Source organism: Cyprinus carpio, chromosome A3, assembly GCF_018340385.1.
Source record: "Cyprinus carpio isolate SPL01 chromosome A3, ASM1834038v1, whole genome shotgun sequence".
In the NCBI taxonomy this organism is placed as follows: domain Eukaryota; kingdom Metazoa; phylum Chordata; class Actinopteri; order Cypriniformes; family Cyprinidae; genus Cyprinus; species Cyprinus carpio.
Genome location: NC_056574.1, coordinates 7,505,242 through 7,521,559, shown reverse-complemented (window position 1 = coordinate 7,521,559; position 16,318 = coordinate 7,505,242). Strand labels below are relative to the sequence as shown.

General features: G+C 43.2%; 1 protein-coding gene across 1 annotated transcript in view; it reads left to right on the top strand.

Annotated features, from left to right (window-relative positions):
* Positions 1 to 16,318, top strand: part of LOC122135622 (butyrophilin-like protein 2) — a 55,592-nt gene that overhangs the window by 12,757 nt on the left and 26,517 nt on the right. Inside the window, exons 2-5 of the mRNA XM_042715671.1 lie at positions 6,793 to 7,137; positions 7,226 to 7,576; positions 8,108 to 8,209; positions 9,989 to 10,327. Of these exons, the coding sequence (XP_042571605.1) occupies positions 6,793 to 7,137; positions 7,226 to 7,576; positions 8,108 to 8,209; positions 9,989 to 10,327 (1,137 nt within the window). The remainder of the gene's footprint in view (positions 1 to 6,792; positions 7,138 to 7,225; positions 7,577 to 8,107; positions 8,210 to 9,988; positions 10,328 to 16,318) is intronic.

Below are 16,318 nucleotides of genomic sequence, written 5' to 3'. Positions count from 1 at the left end.
GCCCCGCCCCAGTGCCTTTCTTCCCGGAAGTGCATGATGAGCTCACCAAGTCGTGGACGGCACCTTTTACTGCCAGAAACACGGCCAGTGGGCTCCTCCTCCCTCACCACCCTTGATGGCGGTGCAGCGAAGGGGTATTCGGGAATCCCGTCAGTGGAGCGGGCGGGCGGGGTAGCGATGCAATTGTGTCCTAAGTCCGCCTCCTCCTGGCGTGGAGACCCGGTGCTTCCTTCCTCGTCTGACCGGCAGTGCCTATGCGGCTTGCGGGGAAGCTGCTTCCGCCTTACACGCCATGGCGTTACTGCAGGTGCACCAGGCTAAGGCACTGAAGGACCTGCACGAGGGTGGTCACGATCCAGAAGTTCTGAAAGAGCTTCGAACCGCCACTGACCTCGCGCTCCGAGCGACGAAGGTCACCGCGAGTTCCCTGGGTCGTGCGATGTCCACGCTTGTGGTCAAGGAGCACCATCCCTGGTTGTGTCTGGTTGACATGGGGGACGCTGACAAGGTACAGTTCCTCAACGTTCCTGTATCCCAGACCGGCCTCTTCGGCAACGCAGTTGAGAGCTTTGCCCAGCAGTTCTCGGCCGCCCAGAAGCAGAATGAGGCGATCCAACACACCCTGCCCAGCTGCTGCCTCCACCCGTCCGCCGGCCGCAGCGCCCCAGCCTGCTCATTGCCGAGGGCGGGCCTCCGCGTCCGCCCCCGCGCCGCAGCCGCAGCAGCCTCCAGCAAAGCAGCGTCGTGGAGCCGGGCGTGGGAGAGCCGCCCCCGCCTGTCCAGGCCCCCGCCAAACTTGGTGGTAAACGCAAGAGCAAGCGGCCCTGAGACAGGCGACCCAGAGATGGAGGGATCTGCTCTTCGGGAGATGGTGAACGCACCACTCCCTCCCCCGGAGGAGGGCCGGGTGAAGAATCTTTTGTTTCGTTTTTTCCCGCCGTTGGCCTCACGGCTTCTAAGGTTTTTACGGTACGGTTTCTAAGCGCCTGGTCAGCGCTACCCAGCCTGTCTCGCTGGCTCCTGCGGACCATCAGCCTCGGCTATGCGATTCAGTTCGCCCGACGTCCCCCCAAGTTCAGCGGTATCCGCTTCACTACAGTGAAAGCGTCCGATGCCCCTGTTCTGCGGGAAGAGATCGCAGTCTTACTGGCAAAAGACGCGATAGAGCCGGTCCCTCCAGCCGATATGAGGATGGGGTTTTACAGCCCCTACTTCATTGTACCCAAGAAAGGCGGTGTGTTACGACCGATCTTGGACCGGGCCCTTCATCGGCTACCGTTCAAGATGTTGACGCAGAAACGCATCTTCGGGTGCGTCCGTCCCCAAGATTGGTTTGCAGTGATCGACCTGAAGGATGCGTACTTTCATGGGTCGATCCTTCCGCACCACAGACCTTTTCTGGGGTTTGCGTTTGAAGGACAGGCATATCAGTACAAGATCCTGCCCTTCTGGCTGTCCCTATCTCCCCGTGTCTTCACGAAAGTCACGGAGGCGGCTCTTGTTCCCCTCAGAGAGCAGGGTGTTCGTATTCTCAACTATCTAGACGATTGGCTGATACTAGCACAATCTCGGGATCAGTTGTGCGAGCACAGGGACCTGGTGCTCCGGCACCTCAGCCTGTTGGGCCTTCGGGTCAACTGGGAAAAGAGCAAACTCTTGCCAACGCAGAGGATCTCTTTTCTCGGTATGGAGTTGGATTTGGTCGAACAGACAGCACGCCTCACAGAGGAACGTGCGCGGTCGGTGCTAGCCTGCTTGAATACATTCAAGAGCAGGACAGCGGTCCCACTGAAACTCTTTCAGAGGCTCCTGGGGCATATGAGACATATGTTACATATGAGACCGCTCCAGCACTGGCTTTATGGCCGAGTCCCGAGGTGGGCGTGGAAGCGCGGCACTCACCGGGTCCAAGTTACACTGTCCTGTCCCCAAAACCTTCACCCCGTGGTCAGATCTTGCGTTACTCCGGGCAGGGGTACCTCTAGAACAGATCTCCAGGCATGCTGTGGTTTACAATGGATGCTTCCACCACCGGCTGGGGGGCCACGTACAATGGGCATGCAGTCTCAGGGGTTTGGACGGGCCCGCAGCTGCAGTGGCACATCAATTGCCTAGAGTTGTTAGCAGTGCACCTTGCCTTGAACCGTCTCAAAGGTCACTTACGAGGCAAGCATGTGCTGGTCCGAACGGACAACACGGCGACCATTGCGTACATCAACCGACAAGGTGGTCTGCACTCCCTTCGCATGTCACAACTCACCCGCCACCTCCTCCTTTGGAGTTGGAAGGTTCTGAGCTCACTTCATGCTGTTCACATTCCGGGCCTGCTCAATCGTACAGCCGACGAGCTGTCTCGAGCAATGCTCCCAGGAGAATGGCGACTCCATCCCCTGACGGTCCAGCTGATTTGGAGACGGTTCGGAGCCGCTCAGGTAGACCTGTTTGCTTCTCCAGAGACCGCTCACTGCCAGTTGTTCTACTCCCTGACCGAGGGAACTCTCGGCACGGACGCACTGGCACACAGCTGGCCGCGGGGCCTACGCAAGTATGCGTTTCCCCCAATGAGCCTTCTTGCACAGACACTTTGCAAAGTCCGGGAGCAAGTCTTGCTAGTGGCGCCGTATTGGCCCACTCGGACCTGGTTCCCCGAACTAGTACTCCTCGCGACAGCCCCTCCTTGGCCTATTCCTCTGAGGAAGGATCTACTGACTCAGAGATGGGGCACCATTTGGCACCCGCGTCCAGACCTTTGGAAACTCCATGTCTGGTCCCTGGACGGGACGCGGAGGTTCTAGGTGACCTGCCCCAGGAGGTAGTGAACACCATCACTTCGGCAAGAGCACCGTCTACGAGACACGCTTACGCATTGAAGTGGAACCTGTTCGTCGAGTGGTGTTCTTCTCGCCGAGAAGACCCCCGAAGATGCCCGATTGCAGTTGTGCTTTCCTTTCTGCAGCAAGGGCTGGAGCGAAGGCTGTCTCCCTCCACCCTCAAAGTCCAGGTTGCCGCTATTGCTGCGTACCATGACCCCGTGAATGGGAAGTCTTTAGGTAAGCATGACCTCGTCATCAGGTTCCTTAGAGGGGCCAGGAGGTTAAATCCTTCCCAGCCCCCCTCCATACCCTCTTGGGACCTGACTCTGGTGCTGAAATCACTACAGCAGGGCCCATTCGACCCTTTGCATTCAGTCGAGCCAAAGTTTCTTTCATTGAAAACTCTGCTCCTACTTGCACTGGCCTCCATCAAGAGGGTAGGGGACCTGCACACATTTTCGGTCGACGATTCGTGCCTAGAGTTTGGGCCGGCGAACTCCCAGGTAATCCTGAGGCCCCGGCCCGGCTACGTGCCCAAGGTTCCCACTACACCCTTCAAAGACCAAGTGGTGAACCTGCAAGCGCTGCCCCTGGAGGAGGCAGACCCAGCCCTAGCTTTGCTCTGTCCCATCCGAGCATTGAGATGCTACGTAGACCGGACACAAAGCTTCAGGACCTCAGACCAGCTCTTTGTCTGTTACGAAGACCGGCAGAAGGGGAATGTCATCTCTAAGCAGAGGATGGCCCACTGGATTGTGGATGCCATCACCCTGGCTTATCAGGCACAGGGTGTGCCCTGCCCGTTCAGGTTGCGAGCTCACTCAACTAGAAGTGTTGCATCCTCCTGGGCACTGGCTCATGGCGCCTCACTGACAGATATTTGTAGAGCTGCGGGCTGGGCGACCCCTAACACGTTCGCTAGGTTCTATAGCCTTCGTGCAGAGCCGGTATCCTCCTGTGTTTTCACCTCAAATGGGTAGTGGCACCGAGGGGCCCCGGTTAGTGTCGGCTTGCTAAAAACCGCTCCAGAGTGTCCGTACTGTAGACCCTGTTGAGATCCTCCATCACCCTAGGCAGCTGGACGCGGCGGAACGTCTGGCGCCAGGCCTTCATGATGAATCCGTGAGAACCATGGAAGGCTGGGTTCCATATTGAGACTTAAGCGGTACTCATATGTGTATAGTCCACGGTATAGCCTTAGAGCCCGTGTTTCCCCGGCAGACTTCTGCCTTTCCAAGAGGGTTTGAATCACCTAAAATTTCTCCATATACACCTAAACGGATGCTATATGTGTATTTGCTCCCGAGACCTCCTTCGGGAAGGATCGCTCCTTCCAAGCGAACGGGTACGTTTTCCCAGTGTTATCCAATCTCACCCAGTGAGGTAGTGCTTTGACAATGGTGAGTGGAACTACTTGTTCCGAGCCCCGGCCTACACCTAATACGTATGGTAACCCTCGTTCCCTGAAGTAGGGAACAGAGACGCCACGTCCCGTCGCCATGGTTGCTGTACCGCCGCTGAGCTGCCGGGTCTCCGGCTCGGCTCCTCAGCAAAAAGCTGGTATGCATTGCACCTGCTGCCTTCTTATACTCACGCTGTAATCAGCGGCAGCTGGATGCAATAATTGCATGCCAATGTGCACTGGCTCGTTTAGTTTACACTCGAAGTAGATTGGTCTATCGAAGTGATATCCCATTTTCGTCGGTCACCGACGTGGCGTCTCCGTTCCCTCCTTCAGGGAACTACAATAACAAAACATAAACAATAAGTTAAAACAACCCAACGTCCTACCCAGCGGTCTTAACCCAGCATTTGGGTTGAAAAAACAACCCAGCATTTTTTTAGAGTGTGGTGATGTTGAGAGTGTGCTGAAGATAAACGGTGACATTTGCACTCCTTTTTAGATTAGATTAGATTAGATTCAACTTTATTGTCATTGCACAGGTAAGGTACAAGGCAACGAAATGCAGTTAGCATCTAACCAGAAGTGCAATAAGCAGTAAGACAGAATATACAAGTTCTACAATATGTTACTTTTAAGGTCTGTAGGGATATTAAACAAGGTTGTTCTAAGTCTGGAATGTTATATTGACTTGCTATAGAACATTTGTTGCAACAGCTAAGAGAGAGAGAAAAAAGTGTGGTCTAAACTTACCTGTTTGGAAAAAAACAATATCACTTTGTCTGCCTATGCTGATGATGTGGTGGTTTTAATTAATGGACAAAATAGTATGCAGGTTTTAATGGAAGTTTTAGAAGATTTTAAAGTTTTTTCATCAGCAAAAGTTAATTGGAACAAGTCAAGAGTGAAGCACTTTTAATCAGGAATTGGTAAAAGAGAAATCAAGCCTTACTGATGGTTTGAACTGGGGAAAATTTTGTTTTAAGTACTTAGGGGTGCATTTGGGAGATGAAATGTCCGTTCAGAAAAATTGAGAAGGCGCTGTTGATAAGGTGAATGGTAGACTTGATAAGTGGAAATGGGTTATAACAAAAATGTCATACAAGGAAAATATTAATTGTGAATAATTTAGTAGCTTCCAGTCTTTGGCATAGGCTGGCTTGTTTGGATCCTCCCTCAACTTATAGCAGAAATTCAAGGTATTTTGATAAACTTTTTTTGGGATAACATGCATTGGGTCCCACAGAGTGTGTTGCATTTACCTAAAGAGGAGGGTGACCATGGCTTGATACACTTGAGAAGTAGAATAGCAGCTTTTCGTTTGCAATTTTTACAAAGATTTTCTGGGATGCTGGGATGGATTTTGAAAAATTGGATTGGCCTATTGTTTAAGGGTCAGGACTTTGCGGACTGTTGAACAGATGCTAAAGAACTGGAAATCACTGGTCAGTGACGAAGAAAAAAATCTACTGATGGACAGACATGGAAGAGTAAACACCCCCAATTCAGACAACTGTTTTTCTTTCTTTACCTTGTTACCCAAATAAGATGGTTGTACGGGACCTACTGTAGAATCTGAAAAACCTTTGGCTTGGACTTATCTACAGTACAGCTACTGGCAAAGATTTTTATAATATGTGTGTGAAAGTTTTTAATTAAAAGGTACTGAATGATAAAGTTGACACACCTTGGTGTAAAGTATTGGGTGTAGAACAGAATGTGAAACCTGAATGGAGCTCGATATATAAGACACTGTTATCTAAAAGGGCAGGTGATATACAGTGGAGACTTCTTCACTGTGTCATTGTGGTTAATGCTTTTATTTCAGTTCTGCTCAAAAAGAGAAACAGTTTTTCATGCTTTTATGGAATGTGACAGACTGAAACCTTTATTCTTAATTTTCAGTCATGTCAGATTACTCAGATCACAGATCAGTCATCTTCTACTGGTGCCCAGATCTACAGTAGACCGCAATGCAGGAGTGATAGAGCTTTTGCAGTATCTAGACCCAAGTTATTGAATAAATTGCCATTATCTATCAAAACAGCGACTACAGTTTCTAGTTTAAAAGTCTTTTAAAAACCTATTTGTATTTTTGTGCTTTCAGTGTCCTGTGAATGTCTAATTTGGGTGATGGACTTACAGTTTGTTTTAAATGTGCTTTTTAAATAAATTAAACTTGAACTTAGACTTTTTGTTTTTCTTTTTTACCTACCTCAATGAATTGGTTTCTATGATAATTTTTATTCTTGGTTTTAAATTTGTTAGAGGTAATAGGTTTACATGTCAGCTTTTGAATATTGCCATTTATATGAGCAGGAAAAGTAAGGTTGAAAGATTGTCTGGTGATTGATTTTTGTTTTTATAAGTCTTAAAAGTATCTATAAGCTTTTGAGATGAAATGGTGTGGTAATGGGACATTGTGCTCAGTTGTTGAAGAGGAGTTATTTTTTACACATTTTATGTAATTTGTTTTCTTTTTATGATTTCTTTGGTGCTTATGTAATGTAACATTGGAATTGTTGAAATAAGTTAAACAGCCAAGTATTTAATGAATAAAGTTTGTTTACTTTATAGGCTTCATTGTGCATGGACCCGCTGGTCCTTTGGTTGCTCCACCAGGATCTTCTGTGGCTTTGCCCTGTTATGTTGATGAACTCTTAGTAATGGAGGATCTGGAGGTGGAATGGAGAAGAACAGACTCAGGGACTCTGGTTCATCTGTATCAAGATGGTGAGAGTCGACCAGAGGTCCAGCAGCAGGATTATCATGAAAGAGCTCATTTCTTTACTGATCAGATTCAACATGGAAACCTCTCCCTCCGTCTGGACAATCTGAGAGCTGAAGATGAGGGACGATACACATGTAGAGTTTACAGTCAGCAGGATTCTGGAGAAACTGTGGTTCAGTTAAAATATGCTGGTGAGTGTGAGGTTTAAATTCTGGTGAAAATTTTAATTAAATTACATGATATATACTCTATGGAATTTTACCAATCTTATTCTTTCAGAGCGTTTGCTAGTGTCAGGATCAGATGAGTCCATATCTGCATCTGTGGGTGAGGACGTCACTCTGAGCTGCTCTGTAGACTCTCACATCACACCTGAACACATTGAAGAGGTTTCATGGATAAAAACAGATGAAGATATTCTGGTTCTGCTCTACCAAAACAATGAGACATTTTCAGATTCAGCACATGAGCAATACCGTGGCAGAGTTGAGTTCTTCACTGCTGAAATTCCCAAAGGAAACTTCTCTCTCAGACTGAAGAGCGTCAGAACTGAGGATAAAGGAGTTTACATGTGTTTAGTGTTTGCTGGAGGACTTTCAGCCAATGCAACTGTGGTACTGGAAAGACTGGGTGAGTAGTAACAGATATATGATGATCCTATCATATTATTATATTTTTACTTAGTAGTTATATTTTTTCAATTTAATTTCCAAAGCACCTCAACAAGCATCTTATCTTAAAACCCCTAATAAATTAACTAAAAAGCCTATCCTTCTTTTTCCTTAAATACATTTTCACACTTGCATGAAAAATAGAGATAAATCTTTAACAATAATTACTTAAGCAGAATTTAATTGTGCTTTGAGATCAAATGTTTGTGTTTTGAGATCAAAAGTAAAAGTAGCAGGGCCATGTTGTTGCCTAAAGTAAAGTATTAATTAAAGAAACAGTAACTGGATATTCTTCAGGTTTATCAGACAGATTATTTTGTCCCCTAAGTAGATGCAGGTAATTTCCTGTGATTCACATTCATGCTGGCGATGTGAACATTTGACAAAATGTCACTAAATTAATAGAAATGCTGTTTTTCAAGGGCAATATACTAGGTATTTTTCACAATACTGTTCCTCTTTTTTTCCAGTAACTGTTTGTGTTTCACAGGTTTCTCTGTTTCAAGCATAATGATATTGCTTGTCTGTATTTCTGCATCTGGATCTGCTCTTCTGCTCTGCTGTCTGATCTACTGTAGGTCACCTACTAAAGGTATGTATATAACAGTAAAATATTCTTATCAGCTGTACTTTAGTGGTTCTCAACTGCAGGTTTGCAACCCAAAACTAGTTTGATTATTATTCAATCTAAAATAATAATAGCAGTAATAATAATGAAACCTACCATAATTGTAGATAACTGTAGCATAATTTAAATTAAAAGGCTGTGCATTTAATCAAAATATGATATCTCGGTATAATTCACCTTTCACTCTGTGATGTTTTATAAAACAGTTCAGTGTTTTAGGCTGGTAAACAAGTTAACAAATATATATATATATATATATTTGTTAACTTGCTAAAGTGGGAAAATAATGAAAAGAGAGTCCTCTCATGTCCTCTCAAGTTGACAATAATTTATGACTTGCAAGGATATAGGGCTTAAATAATTAATTTAACGTTAGCCCAAAACATACCTATTATAACCAATAAAATAATAAGATAATACAAATTAAATGAGAAAATGTGAATTCTTTCATTTTTATATTTTATTCATAGCCCAGACAAAATCATTATTGGCTCTCGTCTGGGGGGGCAGCTGACACAGAACAGCATATGTCCAGTGGATATATTCAAAAATGGCACCAAAGTGATGCGGAGGAGACAAATTGTTAGATAAAGTAATTCTTGTAGCTTCGAACAAAAAGTATTCTTGTAGCTTCGTATAACTGCAGATGAAAATTTTGTTAATTTACAAAAAAAATTGCTGTTAATTTACACACCCCCAGGATATCTAGGATGTAGTTGACTACACAGTGACGTAACGTTATATTATTAAAACACTCAATAATATGATATGTGGATGTTTTATATGTCTAAAGCACATAAAGTGAATGAAATAGTCTTTATCAACTCAATTTTATACATAAACCTAGAAAAACCATACAAAATTTAATTTCTCCCCTTCATTCAAGTGCTCGGTTCACGGATGCGCATATCACCGGCACATCGGTTCTTCGGTCTGAGTCAAAACTATTTGCTCAGTTCAGTGACTGTTGGAGGAACTGGAGCATTGAATGAGCTGGGAAAAAAAGCATCATAGGATCATATACACCTGTATATCAGCTCATTTCGATTCAGAGTGATTGTCGGGCACATCCAAAAGTGAGTTTTGATTGAGTAGGTTCTAGATCTGTGCTGGCTCGAGCTGTAATTCCGCTAATGGTTTCAGATGCTTCAGCTGGATTTAGTGAACTGGTTCATTCAGTTCACTAAAAAGAACTGGTTCAGAAGAATGATTTGTTCATGAACTAGACATGACTGTATGTCTGGGTTCATCCAATTCACTAAAAAAAATGAGAAAAGAATGATTCTTTTGCAAACCAGACCCCAATCTGACGCATTTGCCTCAGGATGTGGATCAAACGTAATAATGTAGCAAATAATGTTCAGTTTTTGGTTGGTTACAAGTCCAATACTCTAACCATTAAGCCACGACTTCCATTATATGAATCACAAAGGACCACGGTTTCAGATTAAAATATTCTTTAATTTTCTGCTGAAGAAAATGGTCACCTACATCTTGATGCCCCGATGGCCTAAAGGATAATAAATTAACAGCAAATTTTCATTTTTGAGTGAAATATCCATTAAAGTACAGACCTGTAGATTCTAACTGCCTGACACTATAAATATGTTGCATTAGATAATCAAGAATCAAGTTCTCTTGCATCTCTGTATGTGAAATAAAATATATGAAAAGTATGAATTTGTTACTTGAAGGCAACATGCAAAAATTTTTTCACCATTAGAAATAACATTTATTTTTCAGGTTTACTTGTGCAGCAATTAAACAATTTTTTCCCACTGGGATCTTCAGTGGTTTTGCCCTGTTGTGTTGACAAACTCTTATTAAAGAAAAATCTGAAGGTGGAATGGAGAAGAATAGACTCAGAGACTTTGGTTCATCTGTATCAAGATGGTGAGAGTCGAGCAGAGAAACAATCGCAGGATTATCATAATAGAGCTCATTTCTTTAGTGATCAGTTTCAACATGGAAACTTTTCTCTCCGTCTGGACAATCTGAGAGCCGAAGACGAGGGACGATACACATGTAGAGTTTACAGTGACCAGGACTGTGTGTATTCAGCAGAGATAAATTTGGCAAAACGTAAGTATATGGATAAAAGAAAGAAACTGCTAGCTGCATAACATAGTTGTTCAGTAACATATATATTACATGGGTGAGCATGATTTCACCAAGTACAACATGTTCCTGGATCAAAGTCCTTGTTGATCCTGGAACAACATTCCAATCAACCAATCAGAACTGAGGGATAACTTTTCAGGAGATATCTGTTTCAGGCTTATGATCGGGGTTAGGTGCTTCTACACCCTTGTTAATAAGCTATCATTTCACACTAATTTTAGGAATAAATTATGGGTAGGGTTAGGTTTTGGGGTAGGGATTGGATTAAGTCTATATTTTTGGACAGTAATGTTGATCCAGGATCAACAAAAGATTTATGATGTTGATCCAGGAACATGTCTTACTTGGCAAAATCACGGCAACCATATTACATGTATGGTTAAAGACTGGTTAAATGTCAATCAAATGTCATTGTTGTAGTTGTTGGCCTTCGTTATCAAGTCCTGGATTAAGATGAAAACCAAACAGCACGAAAATGTTGCATTTTGTGGCACACTTTTGTTCACTAAAATATTAGGATGAGACAGTAAATACATGAAGCGTCTGTGTATAATCAGGGTATCTTCCATCCATTTTTTTTTTAATATTAAAAACAGAAAAAAAAGTAAAAAACAAACATGACATTTTGTGCAATAAACTTGTCCTTTTTTTTTTTTTTTTTTTTACATTAAATTTTTACATTCAGCACTAGAAAACTAATAAACGGCTTGTGGGTGGGAATGAAATATCCCCATCCACTGATTGGTCAATCAAACTTTAAACCGTGCCATCATCAGTTTTCAGCAGTTCCACACAACAGAATAACAGTCCTCCCCTGCTACATTTGTGTGGATTCTTAACGTGTTTATTACAACTATATTTTATCACTTTCTCATCAAACAACCAGACCAATGAATGTCTAGTTAATAGCCCATATGGGGCAGAGCCTAAACAGGGGTTCTGTGTAGGCATAAATTTGGCAATCTGCACATGAAATATTAGTTTATTTAATAGTCCTGATATGACTTTATTTTGTATCTGAACCCACAGCTACCCCCTAGCCTACATCTTTGGCACATCGCCTGTTTAATTGAGCTAACATATCAAAGTCTGTGTGGCAAAGCCGCATGACCATTGATCAATAAGAGTGTAAACGCAGACAGCACAGAGCCAAAGTTTTTTGCTCTGTAGTGGAGCACAGACTAGAATTAATTTAAATGTAAATATGTGTAAATGATTGTGTATCATTCGATCATTCAATTATATCATTCAATCTGGCAAACGAAAAACGGTAAAAACCGGTCAATATTTTCATTTTCCCTTTTCCCCTTTTTTTTTTTTTTTTCTTCTGTATGAATCAAAAAATATTTTGTATAACAAATGGAAAATGATAATATTTTATAATATAATATAATATAATCTCTTTATAATCTCTTAGAATGTTATTTTATAATATAATCTCACTAAATCATTAATTCTGGATTTATACTGCCGTGCAAAGACAAAAGACCGTAACTTCGTTTTTGGCCGAAAATGAGTTATTGATATTTTTGAAACATTCACAACCTCATTTATCATGTGGATAACTATCTTGAGTCAATTTCATTGTTTTTTCGCAAAAAAAATAATTGGTTATCTTAACAGTAACTTCGAAAAGCCCTGGAGAAACCAAGGCAACACCGTATAACATCAGTTACTGCTCTTTAACTGTTTTGGAATGCTCAAATTTAGTTACGGTACTTTGCCTTTGTTTAGCTGTGCGTCAGTATTATTGTGCTGGCCTGGAGTTGTAGCCTATGATATTCTGCCTTTGTTTTACTGTCCATTAAAGTCTGCCGCGTTATGATGTTATGATGTAGCTTATTAATTTGTCTAAAAAAAACTGCAGACAGATCGCAACCTATCAAACTGCTCCATATAGCTAACAAAGCACTGCAAACAAGCAAAGAGTATATTACTTGGCAACAAAAAAAATTTTAATGCAGATTATTCTCTCAGTGGCAGTTTTATAATCCAGATAATTCAATCAATTCAAGCATAAAAATACACACAAGCCCACTTCTGAACATGTGTGGACTCGAATGTCGTGACAGAACACAAAATAGTAAGAGTTCGCAATTAAATCCATATCCTACATTTTCTTGTAACCCGATAAAATCCATGGCTATGAATGTCATCGGAGATGTTTAATCCTCAAGCATTCTGAAGTCGTTCTTTTAGTTTAGGCTATTTTCACTCATCTTAAATAAACCATGTGATGATTAAATGGCACATAGATTATGTCATCTAAACATAACGGTAATATATGTGAGGATACTAGTATGTAAATACATGGGGAAGTTGTGGTTAGAGAGTTTGACTCCTAACCCTAAGGTTGTGGGTTCGAGACTCAGGCCAGCAATACCACGACAGATGTGCCCTTGAGCAAGGCATCGAACCCCCAACTGCTCCCCAGGTGCCACAACATAAATAGCTGCCCACTGCTCTGGGTGTGTTCATGGTGTGTGTGTGTGTTCACTGCTGTGTGTGTGTGCACTCTGGATGTGTTAAATGCAGAGCACGAATACTGAGTATGGGTCACCATACTTGGCTGTATGTGACATCACTTAACTATTAATACACACAAACATCTTTACATGCTAGTTCATCTTTGTCACTTGCATACATTAACTTATAAACATTTGGAGCAGTTAAACGTTCACAAACAACGTAGAAAGCAATGGATGAACAGACCGTTACTTACTTTATAGGCACTAGGGGTTGAACGACTTCTGATTTTTTTAAGTCTACTTTTATGTGATGAGTGGTCACTGATGACGACACAGTGCTGCCCACATGGCTATTGCTCCTATAACAGCTAATTTTTAACAGTTATTTTTGTTTTTGAGTTGTTTTCCCTTTGAGTCTGCTTGTTCTAAATCAGATACAGATAAAGTAGCACAGTAAAGATTACATTATTATAAATGCATTAGTGAGAGCGATTGGGTGTGTGAATTAATTCTACCTGACAGCGTCACTCTAGCAGTGGGATTTAGTTATTAAGAAATATTTGCTTGAGAAATCACAGAACAGTGTTGACAATACATTTCCGCACTGAATGATTCTGTGCGCGCAATCTGCTTATGATGTATGAGCTACTGTCTGTAATGTGTGTGCCTTACAGTGCAGCAGCGCATTAGATTAGAACATCGATTAACTTGCCTACGTGTACAATAAGCAATTTAAAACGTGCATTCTCTCATTCAATTTCGAGCATCCAGTAATATAATTGTGTCTTGTGGAGCGCTTTCAGAGTATGCATTTATTTGTCATTTTAACTGTTTGGAAATGGAGTGTAAATTTGGAAGTCCTTCAAATATTTCTTAACCTGTTGCACCCTCTATAGGACCAGCGATTAGTCGACGTCAAGCTTAAAGCATCATGGCAGAGCACTGAAGTCGACTAGTCGCTGCAACCCCTTATAGGCATGCACACAACTTTAGCAAAGATAAATCGCTACAGTACTGCTAGCATTCGTCAGCTTTCCCAATCCATCTAACTCAGTTCAGTGGGCGGGACCTGTGCATCCTTCCCGGAGCGCTGATTGGCTCGCGGGATGGATGCTGCGTGTGAGTTGACTGTAGCGTATTGCAAGGGAAACTGAAACACATGAATATAACCGTGTGTGGCCTTTTTTACAGCTGCCCCCAGATTTCTGGAAGGAAATAATAACAAAAGGGCCTATAACATATATAAAATTCAGAGTAGCTTTAATCTGGTATGGCAGACAATCGGATGAGGTGTGTGACTGGGCATGTTTACAACTTACATGTTTCCCACACGTTTCCCACCTTAATTTCTGCTGCTCTTACTCTGCTGTCTACTCCGGGGAATACCTTCGACACCTGGCCCACTGGCCAGAGTGCTCTGGGAAGCTGGGGGTCGACGATCAGGATGATGGTGCCAACCTGGAGGTCAGATTTCTCATCTTGCCACTTTTGGCAGGTCTGAAGGCTCGGAAGGTAGAACCTGAGGAAGTACTTCCAGAATTGGTCAGCAAGGACTTGACTATGGTGCAATCTGCGTCGACTGATCAGTTCAGATCCTGGGTATATCACAGGAGGAAGTGATGAATCTTGCCGCCCCATGAGAAGGGAATTTGGTGTGATGGGGTCTAAATCACAAATGTCAGATGAAATGTAGCCTAGCGGCTTAGAATTAAGATCCCTTCGATCTCCACCAGCACAGTGTACAGTTTCCAAGGTGACAGACTGAGCACCTAGTGTTGTCATCAGCACCTGTTTAAGGGAGCGAATCTCTTTTTCCAAGCTGCCACCAAAGTATGGAGAATTAGGGGGATTGAAGTGTAATTGTATTTCCTGGCTTGCCAGCTGCTGTTGCAGTTCTGGGATGATAGCTGTATATGCTTTGGTCCCTAAGTTGGTCCCTTGATCCGATAATAGCTCGAATGGCTTGCCTCGTCTAGCAATGAATAGTCTGAGAGCCATGAGGAATGAATCAGAGTCAAGGCTATGAAGGACGTCAATGTAAACTGCCCAGGTAGTTAGACATTTGAACAGGATGCCCCATTCCTTCTTGTTTCAGCGACCTACTTTAACAGTATATGGACCGAAGCAATCCATTCCTGTTGAGTAGAAGGCTGGCTTGAATAAATATTATCTGACTGGAGGGTGGTCTGCCATTTTTGGTACCTCAGGGTTTCTTCTCTATTTCTGGCAGTCCACAGAAGTACACTGTTTGATGGCCTCTCTGTCTCGAAGAAACCAATATTTATGCCAAAATTTGGCAAAGACTCTTTCAGGGCCTGGATTGTCGAGTTAAGTGTCATAACTCTGTATGAGCAGTTTAGAGACTGGGTGATTTGGGACTAGAACAATGGGGGGCATGGTATCAGGATCTACATAAGGGCTACAGCAGAGGCGACCTCCTACTCTGTTCAGCTGAGTCTTGTTGTCAAATTCAGGGGACAGTGTCTTTAGCCGACTGTTCCTGGGAAGTGATTTACCCACCTTTAACTGCTCCAGTTCATAGGGGAAACACTCTTCCTGAGCTTGCTGTAAAACACTGTTTTCAGCCATCTTGTACTCATCAGTTGTCAGATTGCTTGCCACCCCATGACAGTCCCTGGACTCCAGTAGCTCTTTAAAAGTCTTATACTGGCTGATGTCAGTGAATGACAAGCTGGCTGTGAAGCAGGTAAGGAGGCAGCGAACTGTTTTATGAAGCTCGTCTTCATCTGCAGCCACAGGGTGTGGGATTTCTGGCCACAGATCTCAAGGATCTTTGAGAAAGGATGGCCCTTGGTACATTTACATTTACATTTACATTTAATCATTTAGCATACGCATTTATCCAAAGCGACTTACAAATGAGAACAGTAGAAACAATCAGATCAACAAGAGAACAACAACGGTATACAAGTGCTATGACAAGTCTCAGTTAGTCTAGTACAGAACACGTAGACAGGTTTTTTTTTTTTGTTTTTTTTATGAATATGATAGACAAGAAAAAAAAAGGTAAGTACTAGTATTAGTTGGTTAAGTGCAGGCAAAAAAGATGAGTCTTTAGATGTTTTTTAAAAATTAGTAAAGACTCAGCTGTTCGAATTGAGATCGGGAGGTCATTCCACCAGCTGGGCGCAGCCCAGGAAAAAGTCTGTGAGAGTGATTTTGAACCTCTTTGGGATGGCACCACAAGGCGTCGTTCACTTGCAGAGTGCGAACTTCTGGAGGGCGCGTAAGATTGAACTAATGAGCTTAGGTATGTTGGCGCCGTTCCAGTGGTCGTCTTGAAGGCAAGCATCAGTACCTTGAATTTAATGCGAGCGGCTACTGGTAGCCAGTGTAACCTGATGAGGAGAGGAGTAACATGAGCTGTTTTTGGCTCATTGAAGACAGCCCTCGCTGCTGCATTCTGGATCAGTTGTAGAGGCTTGATAGTACATGCAGGAAGGCCCGCCAGGAGAGCATTACA